The sequence below is a fragment of the Anopheles darlingi genome, chromosome X (genome assembly GCF_943734745.1).
Source record: "Anopheles darlingi chromosome X, idAnoDarlMG_H_01, whole genome shotgun sequence".
Taxonomy (NCBI): Eukaryota; Metazoa; Arthropoda; class Insecta; order Diptera; family Culicidae; genus Anopheles; species Anopheles darlingi.
In genome coordinates, this window is record NC_064873.1 from 12,012,000 (window position 1) to 12,039,176 (window position 27,177).

Consider the following 27,177-nt stretch of genomic DNA (forward strand, 5'->3'; position numbering starts at 1 on the left):
TCACCGTAATACTAATGGCTTACCTGATGAAGCTTCTCGTGAGAAAAAAGTCAGACTTTACCGACGGTTTTACCTGAAGGTACCAGCCAGCGTATCTACATCTGTAACCATTTCCGCGCATCCGTTGTTGGAAGGTGTTTGAGTTAAAAATGTATCCGTAACTCCTGGAGGCGTGTTCCTAGCGAGCAACGTACACATCTGTACATCGAAATTAAAAATTCTTGCTTTGTGCCCGGAATGTTTGGTTATTCCTTATTTGAGCATGAACAGCGCATATGCTCAAAATTTAGTACGAACGGTAGTACAACATAGTTCAGCATAAATTTTTGGTAATATAAACTAGCAGATACGGTGGCAGATATTGGGTCGCCAGGAGAGATAAATAAGGGGAATGAAGTGTTATTTTTTGTTTGTTTATTTTGTGTTTCTTTGTGTGTATTGTGAGACTTCAAATGATAGAAACATTTGCAATACGCATGCAAAGTAATGGAGCGACATTTGAATGTCATTGCTACCCACATAGCAGTGAGAAGACTTCTCACTATAGAAAAATCGATCCGAGATCGAGCCGCCAACGGAACGATACATACATTTGGCAAATATGGTGGCGGCCCGATTTCGTCCACTAGGGCCGGAACAAAATCGTCTCGATTTCAACCAATCAAACGTGACCCTTTCTCTCGCTCGCTCCTATAGCCCCCTTTCTTTCTTTCCAATCGCCCCCATCCCCAAAATATGACGCACTTCGGATTTCGTTCGGCCTTCGCACGAAGGCGTTTATTTTTCTAAATCATGTGCACGAAGTGCACTTCGGTTTTTTCCATATTCTGCCCCCTTCCCCCAACGAAATCGCGGTCGCGAACTCCGCCGCGGTGTTTGGTGTTGTGATGACGCTCTACGTTGGTGTGGGTGCGTGGTGGTGGCGTCGTACATGCTGCCGTGGTGGCGTCGCTGTGGCGGCATGATCCGGGCTGCGATCATGAACGTTCCTGTTCAGCCTCATGTGCCACACGCGTTCTTCGATCGATGCTCGGGAACATGTTGAAGAAAAAGATAAAAAACAAAAGGTGTTAAATCACTTGCATCTTCACAATGTCATCTTTTCTTACCTTGCATGTAAACTGACGTTGTCACTCACAAAATCACTAACACTTTCCGCAACACTTTCACTGCTACACATTTGGCTAAGTCCCAGAACGACGCCGACTCTGAAATTTTCTAAGTCCCGGTGCGTGCTTCCCGGGACTTAGAAAAATTTCGACTGCAGCGATCCGGACTTTGCCGAATTTTGATCGAGGCTGCTCCGTCTCGTTTTTCTGTTCTCTTCTCTTGCGCGCTGCCGTTCGAATCGCCCCTCGACTCTTGCGCCCTTCCCACCCCTCGTAATCGAAACCCACAAGCTCGCGTTCGTTTTCGTTCGCCCTTCTTCTCTTCCCATTCCGCCCTTCCCCCTCCGCAACAGCGTCCCACAAGCTCGCGCGCAAAACCTTCTCCTCCTCGCGGTTTCTTCCGCTCTTTCCCCCGCTGCCTACGAGCGGTTCCATAGTGAACGTCGCATTTGCCCCTTCCTCAACCCCGTCGCAGGCCGCGGGGGTTTCGTTTTCAACCTCCTCAACCTTCCTCTCGCTGCGTCGCAGGCAGAGGGGTCTACTCATTGTTCAGTGGGTAAAAAACAAAGTAGGAATTACGTTATCCTAATGGGATGTTCAACACCACATACCAAGTATTATTTGTAAGATACTCAAAACTAACAAAACAAATGTTCCTATTGCTCTCTCATATTCTTGTGACACGCGTGCTTGTTTGTAGAAAATGTAAAACATTCAACGTTTGCGTTTGCCCCCCAGCCCCGATTCCCCCAAATCGGAGCGGGTTGTCGTGGTTGCCGAAAAACCGAAATTCGCGGTTTGCACCGTTTAACCGTTTAAATTTTGAATTGCGCCTCCACTGACCGCGCAAAAGAGCGCACGCGCGCGTGCACGTACACAACACACCTTTTTCGTTTCTCTCTTTCTCTCAATCACTATCATGATTGCTCCATTTCATCGCTGCATCCTTTTCTCGCGAAACCGAATCCGAACGGAACACGAACATGCCCGAAGGCAGGAAAAGAAGCTCACCGTTCATGGAATTGAGCTCAGCATTATACGGTGAAAAATGAAAAAAATAAGCTGTGGAAGCTGCGGGAAAACGCCAAACAACGACGACGCTTTTTGGACCACCGTCAGAGACAAAAGTCGTGTCGTTGTCGTTGGTCGCCGTTGTAAACGCGTCGTCGTCGTGCCATACAGATTACCGTGTGCCTTGTTTTGCTAGTGTGGTGTGTAGTGAGAGGTCAACCCCGGAACACACGGTTGAGGCAACTGATACCAGCAGAGTATACCCTATGGTTATGCCGTGCGCGTTGTCAAAGTAGACTCTTCTTTTGGTCCTGTCACCGGCCGCAGCCGCATCGTAGACTGTGACCTGACCTTAAGGGTTACATTTAACGATTCGGGTCCATTTAATCGCGACCTCGCACAGCCAGCCACCAAGGTAGCCCAACTAGTGTGTTCCCAATCTATCCTGGTGCTGTCCAATCCGTGCAAACTGTTCGGTGTAGTGCGTGGCGAAAATTAACCAAGAAGACAAAACGGTTAGAGCCTCCCGCGAAGGAACAGTGAACCGCCACCCAACCTCGCACCTACCCGTGGTTTCGACATTACCCCCCCCCCCCCCCTCCGCCAGTATCACATCCTGTAACACGCGTGCAGTAGTGACGTCGGACGCAAGTGCCAGCGACCAGCAACTGTAGCACGAGGTAAGGTGGCACATAAGGGCCCATACTATCGATCAACCCTCTCCGATCTCATTCGCATCAATCAACAGTGGGTGAAGTGAGAGAAATTGAAATAGATTCCAACCACACGGAGTGTTTCACAGTTACCAGAGTGTCGTCAGTGAGTGAGACTTAGCGCACCGGGCTAGCGATACAAGTAAGCTAATTCAATTACATGTTGTAAATGCTAGGATGCAGGTTGTGGTTGACCCGTCATCTGGGTGGCATCTAGAATCTTGCGTGGTGGCAGGCTGCATGTGGTTAATAAGTTCAACAATATATCACAATCCCTGAGGCTGGCTGGAGCTCTGAATAAGATTAGTTCCATAGCAATCCCGGACATGTGCAAATGGAAGTATTTAATGGTAACTCCTTTACCATAACGATGATCTTGACTCACGATAGTCCCGACAGAATTGTTTGAGTTATTATGTTAAATGGCGTTTTGCGACGTTGCACGTTTCACGATTGGAATTCTATTTTCCTCGAGCAACTACGACTCGGGCGGATCGCTACGGAATCCTACGGATAGGGGAACGCAGCTTTACATTTTGGGAGATACTATGCCTCTTGGCCTACCAAAGACGAACCCAGAATTGACTTAATTCGGAATAAATGCCCCGGAGGATTCAGGGAATAACAATAACTTGTTTTATTAGCATCAGTATTGGCTACTAGTTGGAAAACCAACCTGGTCAACCTGACAGCTCTTCAATTGGGGTGCTAGGCCATCATTGGCCCTTGGAATCCTTGGTGCTCCTTGATGGTACTAATTCTGGATCCGTTCCGTTTGCCGCATTCGCAATCGAACACGCCTTGGCCATATACGGCCTAGAATGTTGTTGTAGCTGTTGTAGCGTTCTAGAATAAATCGAGGGCAAACCGACGATAAACCATCAAACCCTTTTCCATTCTCTTGCTCTTTCTCATCCCTCCTTTTTTATTCGGCTCTCTTCCCGGTCTTAAACTTCGTCGAGACGATGACGAATGTTGGAGAACTTCTCGACGAGAACTTCTAAATTAAACGTAATCCCATACAAATCCGTCGAGAAGTTATCGCGTTAACTGAAATGCACGTGTAGCGAGCGAGCAAGCGAGAACGAGCTTGCCAGCCCTTTTGGAGCTGTCAAATCGTATGTAAACAGTAGGGCGAGAAAGTTATCGCGATAACTTTGTTGTTCGTCTGGACGAAGTTTTACAGTGGGATGCGGAAATGATGTTCGGTCACGCAACATGCTCGAGCGCGGATGGCAAAATGGTTCGATTGGCTAGCAGAAATTTTATCACTAGCCCCCGTGCAAAGAAGGCCAGGCTGAAAGGATTTGCTCAGGGCTAGTTCAGACCCCCCAAAAAGACCCCAAGTCCTGTGGCGCCACCGTAGCCTCATTTCTGGAGTCTGCGAACCACGGTCGATACTGTCGGTCATCAGTCATTCGGTATCCGTTTACCCGGCTTTTCCTAACACTTCATCTACACGGGCGCGAGAAAGCTGAAAATGAGATGAGAATGAAAAAGTTGAGAATGTCAAATCCCATACAAATGGAAATGTAAAGATACAAGTAGGCTGTCACAAATGTATGGGATTTGACATTCTCGCCTTTTTCATTCTCATCTCATTTTCAGCTTTCTCGCGCCCGTGTAGAGAGTCGGTAACGTTTACACTTGGACGAGAGAATGCACAAGCGTTCTGCATTTGGCCTCAAGTGTCCAGTTTTATTTTCCCGTTCGCTAGACGCTGTCTGGCCCGGTCAGGAAATGCGAGAATCGCGTGCCGTGTATCCAGTTGCGGTTGTAGCACACTCATCCCCGAGCACATTGGGCTCGAGATTCCGAGAGAAGGGGGGAGGGGCCATAAGATGAAGAAGGGGCCTCTGTTCACCGCAGATTTCACCGCAGATGTGTGCCTGTAGGATGTACCTTTCCTGAGCACGCGCGCGCGGGTCTTTGTGTGGGTGTGTAGCAGGAAGCAAACCCTAGGCACAATACTCGGGGAAAACTGGATGAAACTCTACGCTGGGTAAGCGACCGATTTGCGGTCTTAGCTTCCTTGGCTCATCGCGCGAAACATCAGCATTTCACAGTATGAAGTAAGTCTACCGTTATTTTCTCAAAGCCAGGAACACACCGCACCGCAGTGCTTATCTTTGTGGGGAGCGGGGAAGGGGTGGAGGGGGGGGGGGATGTTGGTGTTGTATTTGTTTTGCCTGAGTCACAGCGCCCTTGATTGCTGTGCTGTTGCGTATGTCGTACATGACTATCTCTCCGTACACGCATATCCCGCCACATCACACCACAAATCGGCCGGCCGGGCTACCGCCACGTGAACACACAAGACACAAACACACATACACATTAACATGCTTGTGTCGTGTTGAAATGTGGTATTTTTATCGAATCTCCTATCTGGGCGCCACGGCCGCCGACGCCACGACAATATGAATAATCAGCAGCAGCCCCCCCTCTCCCCCCCCCTCCCCAGGAGTACGCTAACAAAAGGTCCCGTCGGCCGAGATGGCCGATTGTTGACTCAGCACGCATTCGCGTTGTTCGTTCCTTTGCATTTCCGTTCCACTCATCCACGCATCTGCTGCATCTGTTATTGTAATAACTGATAACATTCACTTCTTGTTCGTTTCTTTTTTCCCGTTATAGATTCATTCACGGATTCGGCTTCGGCCATCAGCGGTTCGAGTCCATGCACTCGAAGCGCGCGTCATAAAGACTAAAGGCATCAGACCGCACGACAGCACACACGCACAGAAAAAAAAATCATCGAAATGGATACCAGCGGACACATTAACGAAGGCAAGTAACCCCTTCGATGCGATCGCCGATCCGTTTTTTTTTATTTCGATAGTGCGACCCACGAATCACGGAACAAGATGCTCGTGGACTACCTTCACCCCTTTTCGCCCAATTAAGGGTATTGCAGCCTGTAGGGGAGGGGAAGTTTGCGTGTTGGTGTTAATTGACCATTCTCCGGTTTCGACACCAATTTTCGCCTATTGCGGGGATTCATTCTGGCATGACCATTGCGGCTCTTCAGCCCCTAGCCGCCTTGTGGCTACACCTGAGATGAACTTTTGCCTTTCTCGGAGGCTAACCCCCGTGGTTCAGATTATAAGAATAACTAAATCAATATATCAATAGCACTGTCTATTCCTCTTGCGTCCACAGTATGAGATTTTATTGCTTAAGAAATTGAGGAAATCATAGCAGAAATAACGGTTTGTCTGTTTTTGAAAATTGGTTTTTTATTTATTTGATGACTAGCAACCCCGGCATACCTCGTATTGCCCAAGAATAAAATATGATGGTACACGAATGTTGATTTGTTCTGCTTTGTTGCAATTGTTACTTTTTTTTACACTTGTAGGGCGGGAAACCTTCAAAGGCACCTCGGGGAATGCGAGAGTTCCCTTCGGTAGTGTGGGATTTTTACCCACTAAAACCCCCCTTCCACTGCTTTTATCCCCCTTCGGTAGTACCTTGCGGCATCCTTCGTAGAGGAGGCTGGGCGGTTAAATACCCCATTGAACATCTACTGATGCTCTCGCAAATAGGTGGCTCACTGAAATTGCCCCTGGCTTCATATCCTGGGCATGACCATATGGACCCTACCTCACTAAAAACACCGCGGTATTCTTCCCCTGATCCTTCCCAGGTAGCTCCCTCGTGATGTATTGCCGGTAAGGGGGGAGGGGGTGGGGGGAAGGCTTAAAGAAGCCAATGTCATGGGGTTGACGCCATAACAGTAACTGTTGAGATTCACTCTCTTCAGGTAAGCACCTTATGATAAACGACATTTTTTGTTTTATTACCAGGCGCAAGAACAAACGGAGCAGATGGGGGTAAGCCAGGTACATCCAAGGAGTTTAAAAATTCAATTGAATAGTTGGTTGCTTCATCCTCATTTGCAACCCAATCGAGAGATTTGAAGGGATGCATACAGTGTCGGACATAAGTTAAGCAACTGAGTCAAGGTGAATGAAAAAATATACATCATTTTAGTTTTCAACCAAACGGTACAGTTTCCGGCTAAGCTACTGAAAAGGGTACCTATTTACGATATTTTAGGACGATTTCAGTTATTAATTTTTCTTTAAATAGCGCCTTAACACGATAGTTTCAAAAAAGCATTGATTGTTGATGCGACATAAGTTAAGCAACTGAAAGATATCAATTCGTATTTGCTGATTGTTTCACTATTTGATTGCGAATCCGTTATTTTTAATTACAGCTACACTTTTTTTGAGCATAAATTCAATCAATTTGTTGATCGTTTCCTTCGGAATTTCACTCCAAACCTTGGAAAGAGCCTCGAATAATTCAGTAGAGTTTCGGTATGAAACATTCGTTCTGGCTCGGCGATTTATAATTTTCCACAAATTTTCGATTGGGTTTCAATTAGGTGAGTTAGATGGTCACGTTTGAACTACAATTTTGTGATCTTGGATCCATTTTTTTCAAATTTTACAAGTATATTGCGGGGCATTGTCTTGATGATATTTGCAATTCGATGGCATTTCATCTTGGGCATGAGGAAGCATCACACTTTCCATGATGTCTCTGTACACTATTTCGTTGATAATCCCTCGAATTCAATGAAAATGTCCCATACCTTGCCCAGAGAAGCATCCCCAGACCACCACACATCTTCCGACATGTTTAAGAGTTTTCTTGTAATATTGAGGATTTAGTCTAGTACCAAGTGGACGTCTAGCTCGCTTCATATCATCCGAATTAAACAGATTGAATATGGATTCATCACTAAACAACACTATTTTTCAATATTGAGATATCCCAGCTCAAATAACTCATCGCAAAATGAAGTTGTACCTTCGTTGTTCATGTACGGCTTTTTTGCTAGTTTGCAACTGAACATCCCACCGTCTCCCAATCGGCGCTGGATGGTCTGGGAGCTGATATCCAAGCTTAATTTTCTTTTTATTTCCGTTCCTGATGCAAAAGCATCTTTGGTTGAATATTATTTAATAATGCGGTCCATTTTTGGGTGAAGTTTTTCAAAGACGAACAGGACGCAAAGCCGTTTCAACAGTTCCTTTTGCCTTGTATGGGTTATTAAATGAGAAACTACTGATTTTTCTATGCCAAAAGCTTCACTAATGTATTTCTGATAATTTCCCTGAATCGCTAGGTTCATATTTTTTTTGTTTTCAATCGATAGAATAGATATTACGCGACACTGTTACATTTTGAATGCAACCGAGTGTGGCGGGTGTTCAAAGGCAAAAAGAATACTAAAACTTCATAAACCTTGACAGATTTAGCAAGCTTACACGCCAATAGACTACTACTATGTAGAAATTCGCATGTGATGATCAACATTTTATTATTTTTGCTCTAAAATAGCCAGTTGCTTAACTTATGTCGCATGAAAAAACAATGCTTTTTTGAAACTATCGTGTTAATGCGCTATTTAAAGAAAAATTAATAACTGAAATCGTCCTAAACTATCGTAAATAGGCACCCTTTTCAGTAGCTGGATCGGAAAAAGTACAGTTTGATTGAAAACTAAAATTTTGAACAGTTTTTCATACAACTTGACTCAGTTGCTTAACTTTTGTCCGACACTGTAGTTCCAATAATCTCACTCTGAATTGTGTTCTTTATGTCATCTACATCATGACTTTTGGCGGCTAGTATAGCTCGCTCACTTAACCACTCAGTACGTTCACGATTAGTAACGATGTGTGAAAACACTTTAATAATAAGTTCATGTTTCGATGAAACAAACTTACAAAACAATCTGCGGAAGTGAAATGAATCCGATCGATTCGATTTTCATCGAATCGAGTTAGATTTCATTGCGAATTAAATATACCTGGAAACCATTGCCCAATTGATGAGAAAATGTGATACAAAATACTGAGTTTATTGATTTCTTAAAAAAATGTAATCAACAAATGTACAACGATCCTAAACCGCCTCTACAATTTTTATTCAGCTTTAAATTTATTTTTTTCATTACGAGTCGGTTATGAACAAATCATAGTGCACTATAATTTTTTCCCGATGCGTTGCTTTGCAAAAAATTTTTGCTGCATCCAAGTAGGCGCTGAATCCATGAAAGGTAGCAAAGATTTATATGGGAGCCGCTATTTCACGAGGTCTGAGGAGGTTCAAAAACCTCTGTATACAAAATTTCATGTCAATCGGTTCAGCCGTTCTTGAGTTATAAGCGAACAAAGGAATGGTAACTTTCTTTTATACATATAACCATCCTCCATCCTCTTTTAAGCGTAGCGACACGCTGGGTCAAGCTAGTATATATATATATATATATATATATATATATATATATATATATATATATATATATATATATATATATATATATATATATATATATATATATATATATCAATCTAGTCAAGCTATCAATCTAGTCAAGGATCAAGCTAGTATATATATATATATATATATATATATATATATATATATATATATATATATATATACTAGCATGTCCCGCGTGCGTCGCTACGCGTAGAAGATTAGGTTTTACTGAAATGTTCTATTTCTTTGATTTTCTACTTTGTGTGTTATTATTGTTGTTAATATTTGCCGATGATTCAACCTTGGTTACATGATCGCCAACCATGGTTTTGAGCCTATTTTTGAATTTCGAGGATTGATCAGCTACTATTACTAAACTATCATTGGCAGTTGATTCTCGGCTGGCACGCTTCCCTTTTGCCTACGAAGGAATCGGAAGCATTGCTGCGCACCGACTAACGGAGACTGTTTGTTTCGTATGTAATACCGTCGCCTTTAATTCCTCCTCGCTTTTGGGGACTATCGAGCTCAGATTTTTTGTCGTGGCCTTCGGAAAGGGGTACTCGCTTTTGGGATACCATTAGCGTCGCAAAGAATTTAACCAAAAAGAGGAGTTTTCTAATCAGATTCCCCTTTATTCGCAAATATCCTGCTCTTTTGCACCCCGGATAGGCCGGTGTCCCTCTTCGGAACATAAATCCCACAACGACTCAATTCTCTTATAACTGAGTTGAGCTCCTAATGCTACCGCCTGGAGTTAGGACCCCGCGCAATAGCCCTCTTGAAAATGTTAATGAGGTGTTAGTAATATGTGTGTTTGATGATATTTCGAAAATTCTATGCAAAACTATGCATATTGCCCCAGTATGCTTAAAACGGTCTGAGCTAAGCCTTCTTGGCTAACATTTTCATTAATTAAATTAATTCGCGATGGAAACGCTCCCTGGCGGTCAGTATTGCAACTACTGTTGGGTAAAGCAGTTGATTTTCAAAAAATCATTAAAAAATAACTGTTTGAGCTAAGGCTATGAAAATTTGGGATTATTAGTTTTTTTGTATGAAAAATCTAAGAAAAATATCAAATTGAAGGTTAACAGAAAGTTACGGAAAATAATTTTTCTATTTTTTGAATAACTTAAGTAATGGGAATGAAATATAGTTTACATCCGATTCTGATACCTACAGAAGATACACACAAAGTTTGGTTCGAATCGGTTCAGCCGTTTCGGAGGAGTTTGGACACAAAAAAATGTGACACGAGATTTATATATATATATATATATATATATATATATATATATATATATATATATATATATATATATATGTATGTATATACTAGCTTGACCCAGCGTGTCGCTACGCTTAAAAGAGGATGGTTATTTGAAATCGATTATTTTTGAATTGCTGCTTTGTGTGTGACTATTTTTGTTAATATTTGCTGAAGATTTTATTTTGATTACATGAACGCCAACTATGATTTTGAGCCTATTTTTGATTTGCATGAATTGGTCAGCGAAGAGAATTACTAAACTATCATCGGTATTTAATACTTGCCTGAAATGCTTCCCTTTTGCCTGCGAATCCGAAGCGCAGCGACTAACGGAGACGATTTGTTTCGGATGCAATCCCGTCGCCTTTAGTTGCCCCTCGCTTTTGGGGGCCTATCGAGCTCAGATTTCTTTTCATGGGCGGAAAGGAGTCACCTCGCTTTTGGAAGACTTTTGGCGTCGCAAAGAATTTAACCAAAAAGAGGAGTTTTCTAATCAGATTCCCCTTTATTCGCAAATATCCTGCTCTTTTGCACCCCGGACAGGCCGGTGTCCCTCTTCGGAACATACATACCACAACGATTCAATTCTCCCATAACTGAGCTGAGCTCCTAATGCTACCGCCTGGAGTTAGGACCCCGCGCAATAGCCCTTATGGAAATGTTAATGAGGTGTTAGTAATGTGTGTGTGCACATTTTGAAGTTTTATACATAATTTTTTTGTGGGATTCATTTGAACTTTCATTTTTGATGAAATTTCGAAAATTCTATACAAAACTATGCATATTGCCCCCAGTATGCTTAAACCGGTTTTAGCTAAGCCTTCTAGGATAAAATTCTCATCAATTAAACTAATTAGCGCTGTCAACGCTCCCTGGCGGATTATAAAATTAGGATTATAAGTTTTTTTATATGAAAAATCTAAGAAAAATATCAAATCAAAGGTTAACAGAAAGTTACGAAAAAAAGTTTTCCTATTTTTTGAATAACTTAAGTAATGAGGACGAAATATAGTTTACATCCGATTCTGATACCTACAGAAGAGACCCACAAAGTTTGGTTCAAATCGTTTCAGCCGTTTCGGAGGAGTTTGGACACAAAAAAAAACGTGACACGAGATTTTTATATATATAGATGGACTAGCATGACCCGCGTGCGTCGCTACGCGTAGAAGATTAGGTTATACTGAAATGTTCTATTTCTTTGAGTTTCTACTTTGTGTGTTATGATTGTTGTTAATAATTACCGATGATTCAAACTGGGTTACATGATCGCCAACCATGGTTTTGAGCCTATTTTTTCATGGATTGATCAGCTACTATTACTAAACTATCATTGGCAGTTGATACTCGGCTGGCACGCTTCCCTTTTGCCTGCGAAAGAATCGGAAGCATTGCTGGGCACCGACTAACGGAGACTGTTTGTTTCGTATGTAATCCCGTCGCCTTTAATTCCTTTTCGCTTTTGGGGGACTATCGAGCTCAGATTTTTTGTCGTAGGTGCTAGGCCCTCGGAAAGGGGTTCTCGCTTTTGGGATACCATCAGCGTTGCCAACAATCTGACCAAAAAGGAGTTTTCTAGTCAGATTCCCCTTTATTCGCAAATCTCCTGCCCTTTTATACCCCGGGTTTGTCGGTGTCCTTCTAGGGAACACACATAATGCCTAATTTTTCCAATAACTGAGTTGAGCTCCTAACGTTACCGCCTGGAGTTTGGAGCCCGCGCAACAGCATTTATGATAATGTTAATAGTTGACATATACTGCCTTTCAGTATAGATTAGACTCTAGATTTTTCATATTGCACTTCAATTATCATCATAGTTGTTTGGGGAAAGTGCAGATTTTTTTACCTCCTACTAAAAGTGCAATCGAGCACATTCTAAACTGTTAGTAATGTGTCTGCACATTTTAAATTTTTATACATAATTTTTGGACCTTTGATGAAATTTCGAAAATTCGAATATTGCCTGAGTATGCTTAAACCGGTCTGAGCTAAGCCTTCTAGGATAAATTCTCATCAATTAAATTAATTCGCGCTGACAACGCTCCCTGCCGCTCAGTATTGCAACTACTGTTCGGTGAATTAGTGGATTTTCAAAAAATCATCAAAAAATAACTGTTTGAGCTAGGGCTATGAAAATTTGGGATAAGTAGTTTTTTTGTATGAAAAATCTAAAAAAAATATCAAATCATAGTTTAACAGAAAGTTACGAAATATATTTTTCTTATTTTTTATATTACTTAAGAAATATAAATGAAATATAGTTTACATCCGATTCTGATACCTACAGAAGAGACCCACAAAGTTTGGTTCGAATCGGTTCAGCCGTTTCGGAGGAGTTTGGACACAAAAAAACGTGACACGAGAATTTTATATATATAGATAATTCATATTTTCTGCCGCTTTGTCATCGTACGTAGGGTAGCGAAACCCGGGTTCAGCAAGCCGGTACCTCGGGTTCAAAACCGTTTAAAAATAAAGTAACAACTCCTATCTCTAGCATATTTATTTGCCAAAAAGTCTGGACAACGGGGTTAAACCTAGAAACCGTTATTTGGTGGAAGCATCTTTCGCTCTCCTGTTATACGGAACAAGCGAATCCTGTAGCAGATAGATACGGATGTCAACGGTTCATTCAGCTGCAAACAGCTGGTGCTGCTGTTGGTGGTGGCGGTTGGATGGAATTAAGGTGGGATGCTGGCTGGGAGTGAGCTATGGTTCCGACGTCGTTGCCGATACGCCGACACAGCACACAGAGGTGCAACATTTTGCGCACTCATCTTCCGCTTTTTCTCTCTCTCTTTCTCTCATTCTCTTCTACAATCATGGATGACGGTGGCCATTGGCGAGGGACAGTTGCTTCCGCCACCACTTGTCTGTGTCCGTGGAAGGTTATAGTGCATATTCGCATTGCAACAACACACCGTCGCCATCGGGCGCAGTTGGTGTGCTAATATTGTCTCAAAGACTCACCTGCTTCCATTCCTTTTTCCTGGGAGTTGAAGGGAGGGGAGGGGGAGTGTTCCTTATCGATGACTCACTCGCATCCGGGCCCCAAGTAGCGCTGACGAAACGAAGAAACGCGATTCGCCAGTTGTGCCAGTTGTGTTGCGCTGTGGCCTCATACGCCCCGCATTGGTGTTGACCTAGTGTGGCACTTGAGAGGGGGTTTATAACTTGGTACTCCCTAGCGCACTGATGCCGCCTGCCGATGCAAGCGCATGCTGTGACAATAAGCTGTGCTGCCAATAAGACATGCTGTGACAATAAGTGATAAGAAGATGAGGTGTGGGTCAACGGCCAGCATTCACGTTTCACCATTAACCCCTTGCCCAGACTATGTACACTACATATTGGCGAAAAATGTACCACAGCCCAAAAAAAAAAAAATTAAAATGTCACTTTTTCTTAGCGGGTTTGAACCTGGGGTACCGGCTTGCTGATCTCAATTTTCTTAGCTTCGTACGATAATCAAACGGTGAAAAATCGGAACAATCATCATCAATTCGCTACCTTTAGCAACACATTCAGAGCAGCTGGCATGCAATCCAACACTATCTCCATTAAGGGGGCTTTGGTTATTTCGTATCAAAAAAGAGCTTATTTTTACGATTTTTGTGAAGAAACCAGTAGACTTTAAATTTTCAAAATAATCTCATATTAAACTACAACTTTTCAAGAATATTTCATTCTATTTTGGGGAAGATTTGTTTAAAACTACGTTCATGACATCCAATAGAGGCCAGTTTTGCAAAAATGTACTTTTTGCGGTGCCCAGCCACGTGCTGGGTCATCAGAAACATTCAAATAAATATTCTTTTTTTAGATTATAAGTAGCCCCGTCGGCTGTTGAATTTCCCATTTTTCGATTTTTGGCAGATTTTTGAAGTTGAAAAAGTGCTGCGTTTTTCGATATTGCCTCAAAAAATGACACTTTACTTAAGTTAAAAAAATATTCAAAAAGAAGTATCAACAATTTTTATAAAAACTCGACGGGGTTACCTGGCAAATAGTGTACAGATTATACTACTGTGTCCAAAAAGTAAGGTGACATTGGATGTATTTTGAAAGTTCCTTAATTTTTCTTCCAAATCATTTTTTTCGCCATCAATGTAATCCCTCCCAGACACAATGCACTTATGCCGACGAATTTTCCAGTTTTCTAAACACGCGAAAATGTCGTCTTTAGGAATGGCCTTCAGCATCTTTTTCGCAGCGGCTTGCATCTGCTCTATCGTGTCAAAACAGTGTCCCCGGAGCGTAATTTTGGGCTTGTCTAATAGCCAGAAGCCAAATGTAACCAAATCAGGCACATACGCTTTTATCGGAACGATATGAGTGAAAATATTGGCAAAAAAGTCACACAAAAACCAACGAAGTGTTAGATGGTGCATTATCGTGATCGAGCGCTGACGCGCATGAGATGAAAAACATCCTTCCAAATGTAATTAGCGGATATGTTTGATATGCCTTTATCATCAGCAAAGTCTCTTGTTATTAATCGACGGTTTTCCAACAGCAAATCTATGATTTTTTGGACGTGAGCCGCATCGATTGACGTTGGTGGTCGTCCAGGGCGTTCTTCCTCTTCAAAACGTTCCCGACCCTCCTGGAAGTCTTTCCACCAAGTGTAAATAATGTTTATTGGCGTAGTATCGTCACTAAAGATATTCTGTACCATTCACATTGGTATATTTGCAGCAGAAAAAATATTTTTTATGCAAATTCTTTGTTTAAAAATTTGCGACATGGAGAAAAACGAAGAATGCACTTATAGCAGTTCACAAAAAAATACGTATCTTAAACACTAGTGAATATTTTGACGTGAAACTTGCAATGGTTGTCAATAACAGTGCTGACAACATATAAAAAATACAAAACTAAAGATATCCTTTTACGCGGGCAATTTGGACACCGTGTCACCTTACTTTTTGGACACAGTAGTATGTTCAAAATTTCAAATCGATCGGTCCAGTAGTTTTCATGCTACGATGGGCGCCGACTTTGAAAACGCAGGTTTTGGGAATCGCGATTCAAAGTTGCGAGAAGCTTTGAGCCGTGTATGAAAGGCGTATGTTCAAAAGCAATATCTTTGTCAGATTTGCTTAGATTGATCTCAAAATTTTATACAGTAATCTTGAAAGGATAAGCACTCATAAAAATTGTAAAAAGTAAATGCGAAGAATTAAAATAAAATATCGAAGACTCCTTAATTGCTCAATTAAACGAGTTTTACTGATTGGATCTTTTCCAACATTTAGTTTTTAAGACATACAAGCTGTTCGTTCTCTTGGGATTCGTCCCAATTTCTTGCCCGTAAAATCTCATAGTGTGGACGCTAGAAAATGGAAATTGCTACCGTATATTAGTTGGCATTGTGATAATCTGCACTGCGACTGCACCACCGGAACCAAAACGGCGTTTGGGAAATTCAAAAAAAACCGAAAGAAACTACAAAGACACGTTCATCAAACAAATCGCTGGTTCGTTAAGAACTGGAAGACGTTCGTTCACCTGTTTCCTGTCTCCTACACAGCTTTAAGGCGGTTGAAATGCCTTATCTGTATCGTTCTCCCGACTGACAGTATGGGTACCGTATGGAACCCAGCGGTGTTTTAGGCGTTGGTGGTAGTCTCTCTCTCTCTCTCTCCTCATCTCTCTCTCTCTCTCTCTCTCTCTCTCTCTCTCTTTCTCTCTCTCTACTTTCATTTTACGCCGGTAAACGCGTCGGGATGAACGGTGACAAACCCAAGGAGAAGAAGGAGAAGGAAGAGTGTCTTAGATTACGCGCTTTACCGCGCTACATATTAGCGGTCCCGGCCACCCCTCAATGCCAGTGGGTTGTGACGAGTTACTACGGGCCGGGCTAGTGCCAGTGGCGGTCTTAAGCACTCGCCACAACCACCACCACGAATCGATGGCATCATGATATGATAGGCCCCGGGAATGGAAGCGTTGCGGTTGCGGTTGCGGTTGCGTTGTTACTTCACGCCCCACGTTGCGACCCTAACGCCTACCTGAGTGTAGATTTGGCGTTCCAATCACCAGCAGCCCACGAGCTTCGGAGCTTGCTCGCTAGCGCGGGGAAACCATGTTAAGCCTAGCGTCGCCACCGGCAACCATCCCCTCCCCCCTTCCCCTCTTTTCCCTTCGTTCAATGTGCTGGTCAGTCCGGGCTGGCTGATCCAGGGCCGAAGCCGAAGAATCGTTCGTTCGTTCGCTCGTAGGCTGCCCACGTGACGCGTTGGTGCAAAAAAGGGCTGCCTGGATAGTGTCCGGAAAGGGACGGTGGCATTGGTAGCACGGCAAGAGAGAATGGGGGAGGGGAGTGGGTGGGGAAGGTGCGATAAGTTGCGATGCCCAGAGGAGTAGGAGACGCGTTTGCAACACTTGATGGCTACAGGACGGGCGGGCCGTCACAAACGCCGCAAGTATCACGTCCTTCCACCATTCCTTAAGAACACATTCCCTTAGCCCACTGCATTTTGCGATATTTTCTATTATTCTTCTTCTCATCTTAATTTTTCGGCTTGTCGCTATTATGCTCTCGACCCTCTCCTCCCCTCCTCTCGGCTTACCTTTCATCTCGGCACCAAGAAACAATCGCCAGCCGGCCAAGGTGTGTCGAAAGTTGTTCCGCAAATGACATCAGCAACACCATGATCTACATTGCATGCGCCCTCGCCCTCGCATCTGTGTATTTATCGGAGGTTTTGTCGAGAAGACCCCTTCCCCCCCATGTTCCGGCTACTACCACCACCCGTTATACGGCCGTCACTCGAACGACGATATCACAAGCCAGGAACACGCGCTTCGTAATTCGAAGTTTCGAAGAACATTCCTTAGCGGACTCTCGCACACCCGGAGACTCGCAGAGATCGAGCGGACCCGGACTATGACGCCGACCTCCCATGCGCGTTGTGTTTACAAGATCTTAAAGAAAACATTCGCTTTCTTCCCCCTGGAATAATGTGCCCCGTTAGCGCCCGTAGCGCCCTACCACTACCCCTCCCCATTTTCTTGTCAGGTTCGAACTCAGCCGGAGAATTCTTCGGAATTCTTTGACGGTGATGGAGTGGGTGAAGTTGGAGGCAGGCGGCGCCAGAGAAAGAAAAAGAGAAAGAGAGACATTGAGAGAGAGAGATGAGAGAGAGAGAGAGAGAAAGACAGACAGAGAGAGAGAGAGAGAGAGAGAGAGAGAGAGAAGAGAAGAGAGAGAGAGAGAGAGAGGAGAGAGAGAGAGATGAGTAGAGTTGAGAGAGAGAGAGAGAGGAGAGAGAGTGAGAGATGAGATGAGAGAGAGATGAGAGAGAGAGAGAGAGAGAGAGAGGGGAGTGTATAAACTCTGTATGAGTGTGTACGTGTGTGTAATATAATGAGAACGTTTGCACGGGCTACGAGTGCAGTGTCCGCGCCACGCCGGACCCCAATCGTGAATTCTAAAACAAAACAAAAAAAACCAAAGGACGAAAGTTACGGAAAGAATGTTCTAAATTCGGTTTGCGCAATGAGAAGGTGGAATCATTGTGCCTATAACACGCTTGGGGTTGAATGGAAAGATTCAATGGGAAGGTTTGAGAGGGGCCAGCCAGCATTCCTGGCTAGACATCAACAAAGTACGCGGTCGGTACATCGATAAACAACCGATCTCCAGGGCCGGCGAGCAGCATGACGAAACCAATTGACGCGCTTGCCATCGTCGGGGTCCCGTTGCCAGCAATAAAACATTGATTTATATTTACGCCACGCTAAATGAGTGTAACGACACCATGGCAATCGCGGCATGATGCTGCACATACACTTTTGTTTGTTCCGTGTAGAAGAAGCCATTCGCTGGAGATCGCTGGAAAGATCCCGCAAGATGCCGAGGGCCGGTCTGATATGTGTCGCCAGTGCAAAGCATCATGAACCTAAACTACTCCTCTCCAATTGATGATGGCCGGCCTCGGGCTGACACGCACCAGGAGGCCTGGGTGTTGATGTCCAGGATTCTTTTTCAATAGCCGTGGCCACACGGGGCGAAAACTCTAGCGCAAACGAAAAAATTAATGCCAAAACGTTTACGCTTGCCGTTTACATGCTGTCAAACGATTATTGGTCCGTGGAGCGTAAAACCTAGCGTAAAAGCTTTTTGCAAACGGTAGGGCTCACAATATGTTCTTTTGTGGTTTACATCGACAGTGAGTGATCATTGCTAGTGTATTCAATCCTTTTCTTCAAAAAAACGATTTTAATTTCCTCAACCCGGCCATGTAAACATATCGAAGCGCAAAAGTTTTGGCATTAATTTTTTCGTTTGCGCTAGAGTTTCGCCCCGCCCCATTTCAAAAAAAATCATAATTAAAGGGGATGATGCGGTGATGTACAAGTGTCGGACATAAGTTAAGCAACCGAGTTAAGGTGTAATGAAAAGTGTTCAAAATTTTAGTTTTCAACTAAACTTTACAGTTTCCGACTCAGCTACTGAAAAGGGAACCTATTTACGATATTTTAGGACAATTTCAGTTATTAATTTTTCTTTGAATAGCACATTAACAAGAAAGTTTCACAAAAGGTTTGAATTTTGATTCGACATAAGTTAAGCAACTGAAAGATATCAATTCGTTTTTACTGATTGTCTCAGTATTTCGTTGCGAATCCGTTATTTTTAATTACAGCTACACTTCTTTTGAACATAAATTAAATCAATTTGTTGATCGTTTCCTCCGGAATTTCACTTCAAGCCTTGGAAAGAGCCTCAAACAATTTCGATATGAAACATTCGCTCTTACTAACAGACCATCACACATCTTCCGCCATGTTTAATAGTCTTCTTGCAATATTGCGGATTTAGTCTAGTATAAAGTGGACGTCTAGCTCGCTTCATATCATCCGAAATAAACAGATTGGATATAGATTTATCACTAAACAAAACTATTTTTTAATATTGAGACATTCCAGATCAAACAACTCATCGCAAAATGAAGTTGTACCTTCGTTGTTGATGTACGGCTTTTTTGCTGATTTGCAACTGAATAACCCACCGTCTCTCAATCGGCACTGAATGGCCTGGGAGCTGATATCCAAGCTTAATGTACTTTTTATTTCCATTCCTGATGCAAACGCATCTTTGGTTGCTTACCATTTGATAATGCGGTCCATTTTGGGTGAAGTTTTTCAAAGAAGAACAGGACGCAAAGCTGTTTCAACAGTTCCTTTTGCCTTGTACGGGTTATGAAATGAGAAACTACTGATTTATCTATGCCAAAAGCCTCACTAATGTATTTCTGATAATTTCCCTGAATCGCTAGGTTCATTTTTTTTGTTTTCAATCGATAGAATAGATATTATGCGACATTGTTCCGTTTTTAATGTAACCAAGTGTGTTGGGTGTTTAAAGGCAAGAAGAATACTAAAACTTCATAAACCTTGACAGATTTAGCAAGTTTACAAGCCAATAGACTACTACTATGCAGAAATTCCGCATGTGATGATCAATATCTTATTATTTTTTCCCCAAAATTGCCAGTTGCTTAACTTATGTCGCATGAAAATTCAAACCTTTTGTGAAACTTTCTTGTTAATGTGCTTAAAAATTAAGAAAATTTAATCTGCTTAAAGTTAAGAAAAATTAATAACTGAAATCGTCCTAAAATATCTTAAATAGGTACACTTTTCAGTAGCTGAGTCGGAAACTGTACAGTTTGGTTGCAAACTAAAATTTTGAACAATTTTTCATACACCTTAACCCGGTTGCTTAACTTATGTCCGACACTGTATATTGATTCCATGCTCTCTCTCTCTCTCTCTCTCTCTCTCTCTCTCTCTCTCTCTCTCTCTCTCTCTCTCTCTCTCTCTCTCTCTCTCTCTCTCTCTCTCTCTCTCTCTCTCTCTCTCTCTCTATATATATCCTTCGCGCACGTGCTATTCCGTTTGTTAGTGCATGTGAGTGATCGCTGATCGATTTAGAAGGTCCCGCAGTATCAATTAGAGGTAGGCCGACAGGCCCTCGCCTACTAGTGGAACGCTGGAACCTATGATATCATTATCCAGCTCGCGATAGGTCGCGTACGGCTCCCCCTCTCAACGTCCCACTTTACCATTGGATACGCTGATTTAAATGTGACACCACACATTGTCACCATGACGAATCACGTCGGTGAATTTGGACACGCTCTTGTATGCTTCTTCAGACTTGTACGCCAATGTGTGGTGGACGGTGACGTCAAATGTTCGCCTGTACGCATGGCGTCAGCTCGTTTACTACCGCACCAAAATTTGCCGCTTTCCAATGCAATACTCCCTTCCCTGCCATCCCAGTATTACGTCAAACGTAAACACTGCACATGCATACCACCGCGCCATAACGGCTCAACCAGCGGCTACCCCGTTTGACCTTTCTCCAGCACCCTTAGATATACCCCATTTTGGATCACTCTCTGGCTCTGGCGATCGCGGATACGCGGAAGTATCGCCGGTGAACGCATCTGCTCCTAGCATGCCCCAACTACCTACCTACTTCGTACTCATGGCATGTCGTTCTATACGTTTTCTCTACGCTCTACAGGAGGCCCGATGAAATCGAAGAATGGGCAGAAGTACACGATCAACCAGCAGCCCCGTGGCCGCTACTGCTCGAACACCGTGGTCGCTGTCTTTGGCGTCCTGTTTGCGCTGCTGCTGCTGACAACATTGACGCTGCTGACGTTGATGGCGCTGCAGCAAGCGAGGTAAGTCTCAAATATGCTTGATTTGACAAATTCTGTTGGCCGTGTGCTCTGTCGGAACATTTGACGGAATTTAGAACATTTTGGTTTGGTCGGTTAGCCAACGGTCCTATGGTCCAATATTGGGTTTTTACGCCATGGGGTGTAGTGGATGGTGGCAACAAATGCGCGGCAGTATTGTCGACAACTAGAGCTTTACCTTCAGCTTTGGTGGCCGATATAGTGGCAGCGGTATCTGAAGGTAGGGTTTCCGTCTCCAGATAAGATACCACCGGTGGGTGCGCACGGCATTTCTAATTAAAGGTTTATCAGTTTGGGTAACCCTGGTGAAACAATGTAGAGAACAGTTCTACGTGCTGCAAGCAGACAGGAGAATAGCAGAGCATATATGGCTGCTGATACGGAGAAAAGTCATAGTGGGTCAGCAAGACGAGGACACAGAGGAGGGATTGATGACGTTTTATACGTAAATATTAACTTTAAGTAATAAATGAGCAAACGAATATTATGTTTTTTCTATGACCCCTCGATTGCGATTGCACAGCAACAAGTGTATGCTGGCGGATACGATGACCACAAGTACTCCGTCCGATCCGCGACTCAACACCCAGCAATACTGGGGAACCCACGAGAAGCCCCATCCCTCCATGCTGGACGCTGACGACGACTACTCTGAGACGAACACCAGGCGCAATGCTCTGGCCGGCCCGGATGACCAAGCTGCATCGAGAGCTTGGTTCGGCCCTGGTGCCAATTGGAAGGACGAGGAGCAAGACGAGGCCGAACGAAATCGTCTCTCGCAGTCCTCCGGCTGGTTGCCGATCCACTACAGGTGCGTATAAAAAAAGAAATCCTGTCGAATTGAGAAGGCTGCTTTCTCTGCACCAGCGTTGCAAATCGAAGGGGAAGATGGGCGTCACGGTATTGACACCGCGCAATAACTGCCCTCAACTAATCCAGCCCACTGGCATCGGCCGATTCGGCCGTTCCATATGTCTTTCTCTGGGGGTCAAGTTATCTAAATAGCTTTTACTTACTCAATGCAATGACTCAAATGTTCCGTACCTTGTGGTCAGTTGTGCGGGACAGTTTTTCTAGCATAACCTTCATCATTCGACCGAAAAAATGCTGTTACTTCGACAAAATAAGAACAGCAGAGTATATTTTTTTCACAACAGCTAACCTCCGATAGTTTGTAGACCCTGTCAGTCACTGAGATCACTGCCTCAGGATGTTCGAAACCTGGCATCCGAGTAAGAAGCAACCGTCTGATCGATTATGCTGTAACAAACGGCACACATCGGCCACCGGATTTACTCTGTTTTGGGCCGGCTCGACACCGCTGTACTCTCCTCAGTTCAGAGAAATATAAATATTTCATCGAAGAAACACATGTTGCGGAAAATAAACAAAACTACCCTTGTGCTCTGACTAACTGTACGGAGTCGTTTTGCGTGCCTTTGCCATTTAGAATCTATATGCCATGCCAGGAACTATTTCCATGCCAAATGATTCAACACTTTTTTTTGTTGGTGTATAAACACAAATCGCTTACTTACTGCACGCCGGAGAGCTCATCGCATCGCAATTGTGTAATAAACGCTAGAACGCCCCATGTACCTGCTGTACCTGCTAAGTTGAATATTAATATCTGATGTCTGAGTTGCGGAACGGATCAAGAGACGTAAAAGATGAATTGGAAAGAACAGTTTGTTCAACACATGTTAGGCTAGGCGTGGCTAGGCAGTTCTCGTCTCAACTATATTAAGTTTTTCCGCACGGACGGTATGACATTCTTCCTATCCCACCGGTTAGGTTGATCATCGAACCGAACGTCGAACGATCGGTTATCAACGGTACGGTAACAATCAACATAAAACCGAATACGAACTGGGACAAAACTCGGGACCAGAAGAGTTCACCAATCGTGCTGGATGTCAACGAAATCCGGATCCTCTCCTGTGAGGGTAAGTCTTCTCTATCGCCTTCTTGATTGCAAGTCCTTGATGTTCTTTTCTATTACCTAGTGCTCAGTCTTGCGTCGACCAAATCCATCCCATTCAAAGCCTACTACGGTGCTAAAAACCTATCGTATCTGATTGAACCGGTTCTGAGCAGAGCGGCGGCCGGCAACCTGTCGGTCAAACTGCAATTCGAGAGCCGACTTAGCGATACGCTGCAGGGTTTCTACCGCGGCTACTTCCCGGACAAAGAGGAACCAGATGGTCGCAGCTGGTTTGCCAGTACCCAGTTCTCGCCGATTGACGCACGGCGTGCCTTCCCTTGTTTCGACAGCCCGGACAAAAAGGCCACGTTCGCGATCTCGATCGTGCACCCGAACGATCGTGCCATGACTCTCTCGAACATGGAGCACATCGGTCACCTGTACGATGTTGGTCGTGCTCCGGATTTCGTGCGTGAGGACTTCGCCATCACGCCACGCATGTCCACCTACCTAGTGGCTTTCATCACGTCCAACCTGCAGCTCGCTCAGCGCTCCGAAGGATTTAAACCAATAGTAAACGTTTGGACGCGGGCGGAGGTGCGCCAACAGGGGAGCTACGTGCACCGGCTGACCATGCGCTTGCTACCATTCCTTGAGACATACTTCGGGATGCCCTACCACCTGTCCAAACTCGATCTCGTCGCCGTGCCGGACTTTGGCTTCCGTGCAATGGAAAACTGGGGCTTGATCACATTCAGGTAAGGAGTGTAAAGTATTCCTTCAGGCCAGTGAACCGGGTTCCTTCTAACATTTGTATCCATTTTTCTTACCTGGGGGCCACGACAGAGAATCAGCCTTGCTAGTGCCGGAAGATGACAACCGAAGCTCGTCGGCAAAGCATATGGAAGCAGTCGCGTCGGTGGTAGCGCATGAGCTAGCCCACCAGTGGTTTGGCAACTTGGTGACCCCTCGCTGGTGGAACGATCTGTGGCTAAAGGAGGGCTTTGCTACTTACATCAGCTACATTGCCTTGAACGCCGTAAGTGTAGTTGCTATGCGCGAGTGCGATGTAATATGCCTTCAAATATCCGCTTGTTGTTGTAGAATGAAAAACGCTGGCATATGTTTGAATCCTTTGTGCAGAAGGAGTTGCAGGAAGCGTTTGAGAAGGACTCGGACCGTAACTCCCATCCTATCTCGTTCCCCGTCAATACGCCTTCCGATATCCGGCGAATTTTCGATCCGATCTCGTACAGTAAGGGTGCAGCCATCGTGCGTATGATGGATAGCTTTCTTGGAGACATTGCGTTTAAGCGGGGCATTCACGAGTATCTGCAAAAGTACCAGTTTGATAATGCGGTGCAGGACGACCTGTGGGATATCCTGACCGCTGAAGGGCATCGGGCCAGAACGCTACCCACCGATCTAGACGTGAAACAAATCATGGAAACGTGGACGCTGCAGCCCGGTTATCCGGTTATCACCTTTGAACGAAATGGCAGCAGACTCACCATCTCGCAGCAACGCTATTTGCTGCCGTCGCGAAATTCCAGCGACGATACACGCTGGTACATTCCCCTAACTATTGTGGCTGAGTCGCAACGCGCACACGAGCCACTCAAAGTTCACTGGTTCCCCTACGAGAATGCGACCATCCAGCTACAAATCGCGATAGAATCGGACGAATACCTCTACGCCAACGCCGACCGGGCCGGATACTATCGCGTGAACTACGACTATGCCTCCTGGAAAAAACTGACGAACAACTTCGCTAAGTTGCCGCCGCTCACACGTATGCAGTTGGTTGATGATGCGTTTCAGCTAGCCCGGGCTGAGTACATACAGTACGACATACCGCTAACGCTGATACTAGTTGTTACGCAGCAGTATCGCGACATTCCAGCTTGGGCGGCCCTTTCCCGGTCGTTAGCCTACATCAACAACATGATGTCGCGTGAACCAGCATATGAGACGTTGCTGGCAGTGATGCGATCGACATTGCGTCCAGCGTTCGATGCGGTTGGGTTCGAGGACCGTGCCGAGGATAGCCACCAGGATATGATACACCGCGAGCGCGTGGTTAATCTCGCCTGCCACTATGGCATCGACAAGTGCTCAGTTCAGGCGCAAACGCTGTTCCGTCGCTGGATGACCGATTTCCGCGACAATCGTATACCGCCCAGCCTTAAAGAGACTATTTACTGTACATCGCTACGCGACGGTGGCGTCCCGGAGTGGAACTTTGCCTTTAAGCGTTATCAAGATACGGACAGTGCGTCTGAGAAGGAAATTATTCTCAACGCCTTGGGTTGCACCGTGAAACCATGGCTGCTATCTAAGTGAGTGTTTGTTCTGCGAATGTAGAAATCTCTTTAACTTGTGCGTGTAAATCACACTCTGCTCTCCTGTAGGTATCTGAATATGACCATCAGTCCAGCATCCGGCATTTTGAAGCAGGATGGTGTACGCGCCTTCCAGGCTGTGGCCACCAACTTCGCTGGTAGCGATATTGCATTTAATTTCCTCTACGAGAACATTGCCGACATCAATGCTTAGTAAGTTTGCCAGCCGAGATTTTAAGAAATTTACCATTCTATTAATATTGAGCGATTGTTGCTTTACGATTTCAGCTATGGTGATGGATTCTCGACGCTGTCGAAAATGATCGACTCGGTCACTCTGCTGATGAACAAACCGCACCACAAAGAGCGATTCGATCGGTTCGCGTACAAGGCCAAGCAGCTGGGACTGCCTACGATTGAGAAGTCAATCCTGTTGGCTAAGGAGCAGATTCTCAACAACATCTACTGGCGTTCGCGCTCTTACCATCAGCTGCAACATTTTCTCGTTCAGCTGATCAAAGATTTGAACTTTAATATGTATTAGCGGTGGCGACTTCGCTCACCCGTAATATACTACGGAAAAGCGCGTGCGTGATTTCACTTAAAGTCAAAAACTTTTTAATAGGTTCAGAGACTCGAACAGTCACAGTTAAACTTTCAAAAATTTTAAAAAGAATAGTGATAGTAAGAAAAGTTCGTAGCCATCAACAATCGTAATGATGGACAGTACTGTGAACCAAATATGCCTCGCATCGAAAAAAAAAAAAACGAGTAAACGCTGTGCCTTTTTAATCGGCTGCAATCGTCATGCCACCGGAGTTCAATGTGGCCATACCAGCGCACCTGGTTTTAAGAAAGTCAATTAGTGTCTTTCATTTATTCATTTGTTGTGGTGGCGCTTTAAACATTTATACGCTTTTCGACCGTACCCGATACCAAACAAACTGTTACGGATATAGCAATAGTCAACGTGACCGCATGCCCCAAGTTTGGTCAAAATTGCGTTGTCCGATGTGATTATGCAGTTGCGCGCTGTATAGAAGTAGTCTTGTAGAAGCCTCGTAGTTTTAAGCAAACTTAAGATTTGTTCGAAGGCGGCAGATAAGGAAACAGGAATGGAAGCCAACATCAACATTCATACTATTTTTTGGAGACTGTTTTAGCTGTTAGCGCAGATTAACTCTGTTAACGTGTACGAGTGTTCATGCGATTTAAAGTTAAACTTTGTACCAATGCTGGGAATGTATAGACGACGTGAAGGAAGGTTGACGGTTCTGTCCGATCACCTTACTGCCTTCGGGTTGCACCAGCTTACGTTCAGCTTTCGTCTTGCACTAACTTCTACGATGTATTACTTGTTTTAGAACTTTACAAACAGTATTCAGTTTGGAATAGGTGATAGTTCGATCTTAAAGATATTTAAAACAGTTTCCACGATGCCGTAGTTTATGAGGAATTCAATACTAAATACCCAGGGTAGCTCACGTAAAAAGAAGATAAGATATGGAAAAAAGGAATTACCGTAACGAACACATTGGTTTAGCTCCATACCAACAGACTACTGTGAGTGTTTGTTGTATTTATACCATAATGCATGCTCGATTAATAATAACATTTATGCGCGTCGCAAGAACGCACATATAACAGTTATTTTCTCTTTTTCGACCAGCATGTATAAGCCACAATAAAAGTGCGTTAAGCATACGACTTTGGTTTTCTTTCTCTGTTTGGATAATACACATGCTTATTCGGAGATTTGATTGTGTTGACGAGTTGATGTTCTACTAGCTTAT

At 44.1% G+C, this 27,177-nt stretch overlaps 1 protein-coding gene across 5 annotated transcripts; it reads left to right on the forward strand.

Moving 5' to 3' along the window:
• The first annotated feature begins 2,204 nt into the window (after window positions 1-2,204).
• On the forward strand, window positions 2,205-27,088 carry LOC125948660 (aminopeptidase N). Of its 5 annotated transcripts, XM_049674942.1 has the most exons (11): window positions 2,205-2,800; window positions 2,869-2,975; window positions 5,471-5,623; window positions 20,938-21,100; window positions 21,642-21,929; window positions 22,913-23,064; window positions 23,125-23,800; window positions 23,889-24,081; window positions 24,147-25,381; window positions 25,454-25,597; window positions 25,673-27,088. In XM_049674942.1, the coding sequence occupies exons 3-11, from the start codon at window positions 5,596-5,598 to the stop codon at window positions 25,926-25,928; spliced, it is 3,135 nt and encodes a 1,044-aa protein (XP_049530899.1). In that variant the 5' UTR covers window positions 2,205-2,800; window positions 2,869-2,975; window positions 5,471-5,595; the 3' UTR covers window positions 25,929-27,088. The 5 variants fall into 5 exon arrangements, with proteins under 5 accessions (XP_049530899.1, XP_049530890.1, XP_049530917.1 ...); XM_049674933.1 differs by having other exon boundaries at window positions 2,205-2,975; XM_049674960.1 differs by lacking the exon at window positions 2,869-2,975.
• Window positions 27,089-27,177: the final 89 nt, after the last annotated feature.

Excerpts from the sequence above, each read along its gene's own strand:
- LOC125948660 (XM_049674933.1), top strand. The coding sequence starts at position 5,596 with ATGGATACCAGCGGACACATTAACGAAG. Across the intron at positions 5,624-20,937 it reads CAGCGGACACATTAACGAAG|GAGGCCCGATGAAATCGAAG; the intron begins GCAAGTAACCCC and ends TACGCTCTACAG. Across the intron at positions 23,065-23,124 it reads CCGGATCCTCTCCTGTGAGG|TGCTCAGTCTTGCGTCGACC; the intron begins GTAAGTCTTCTC and ends TCTATTACCTAG.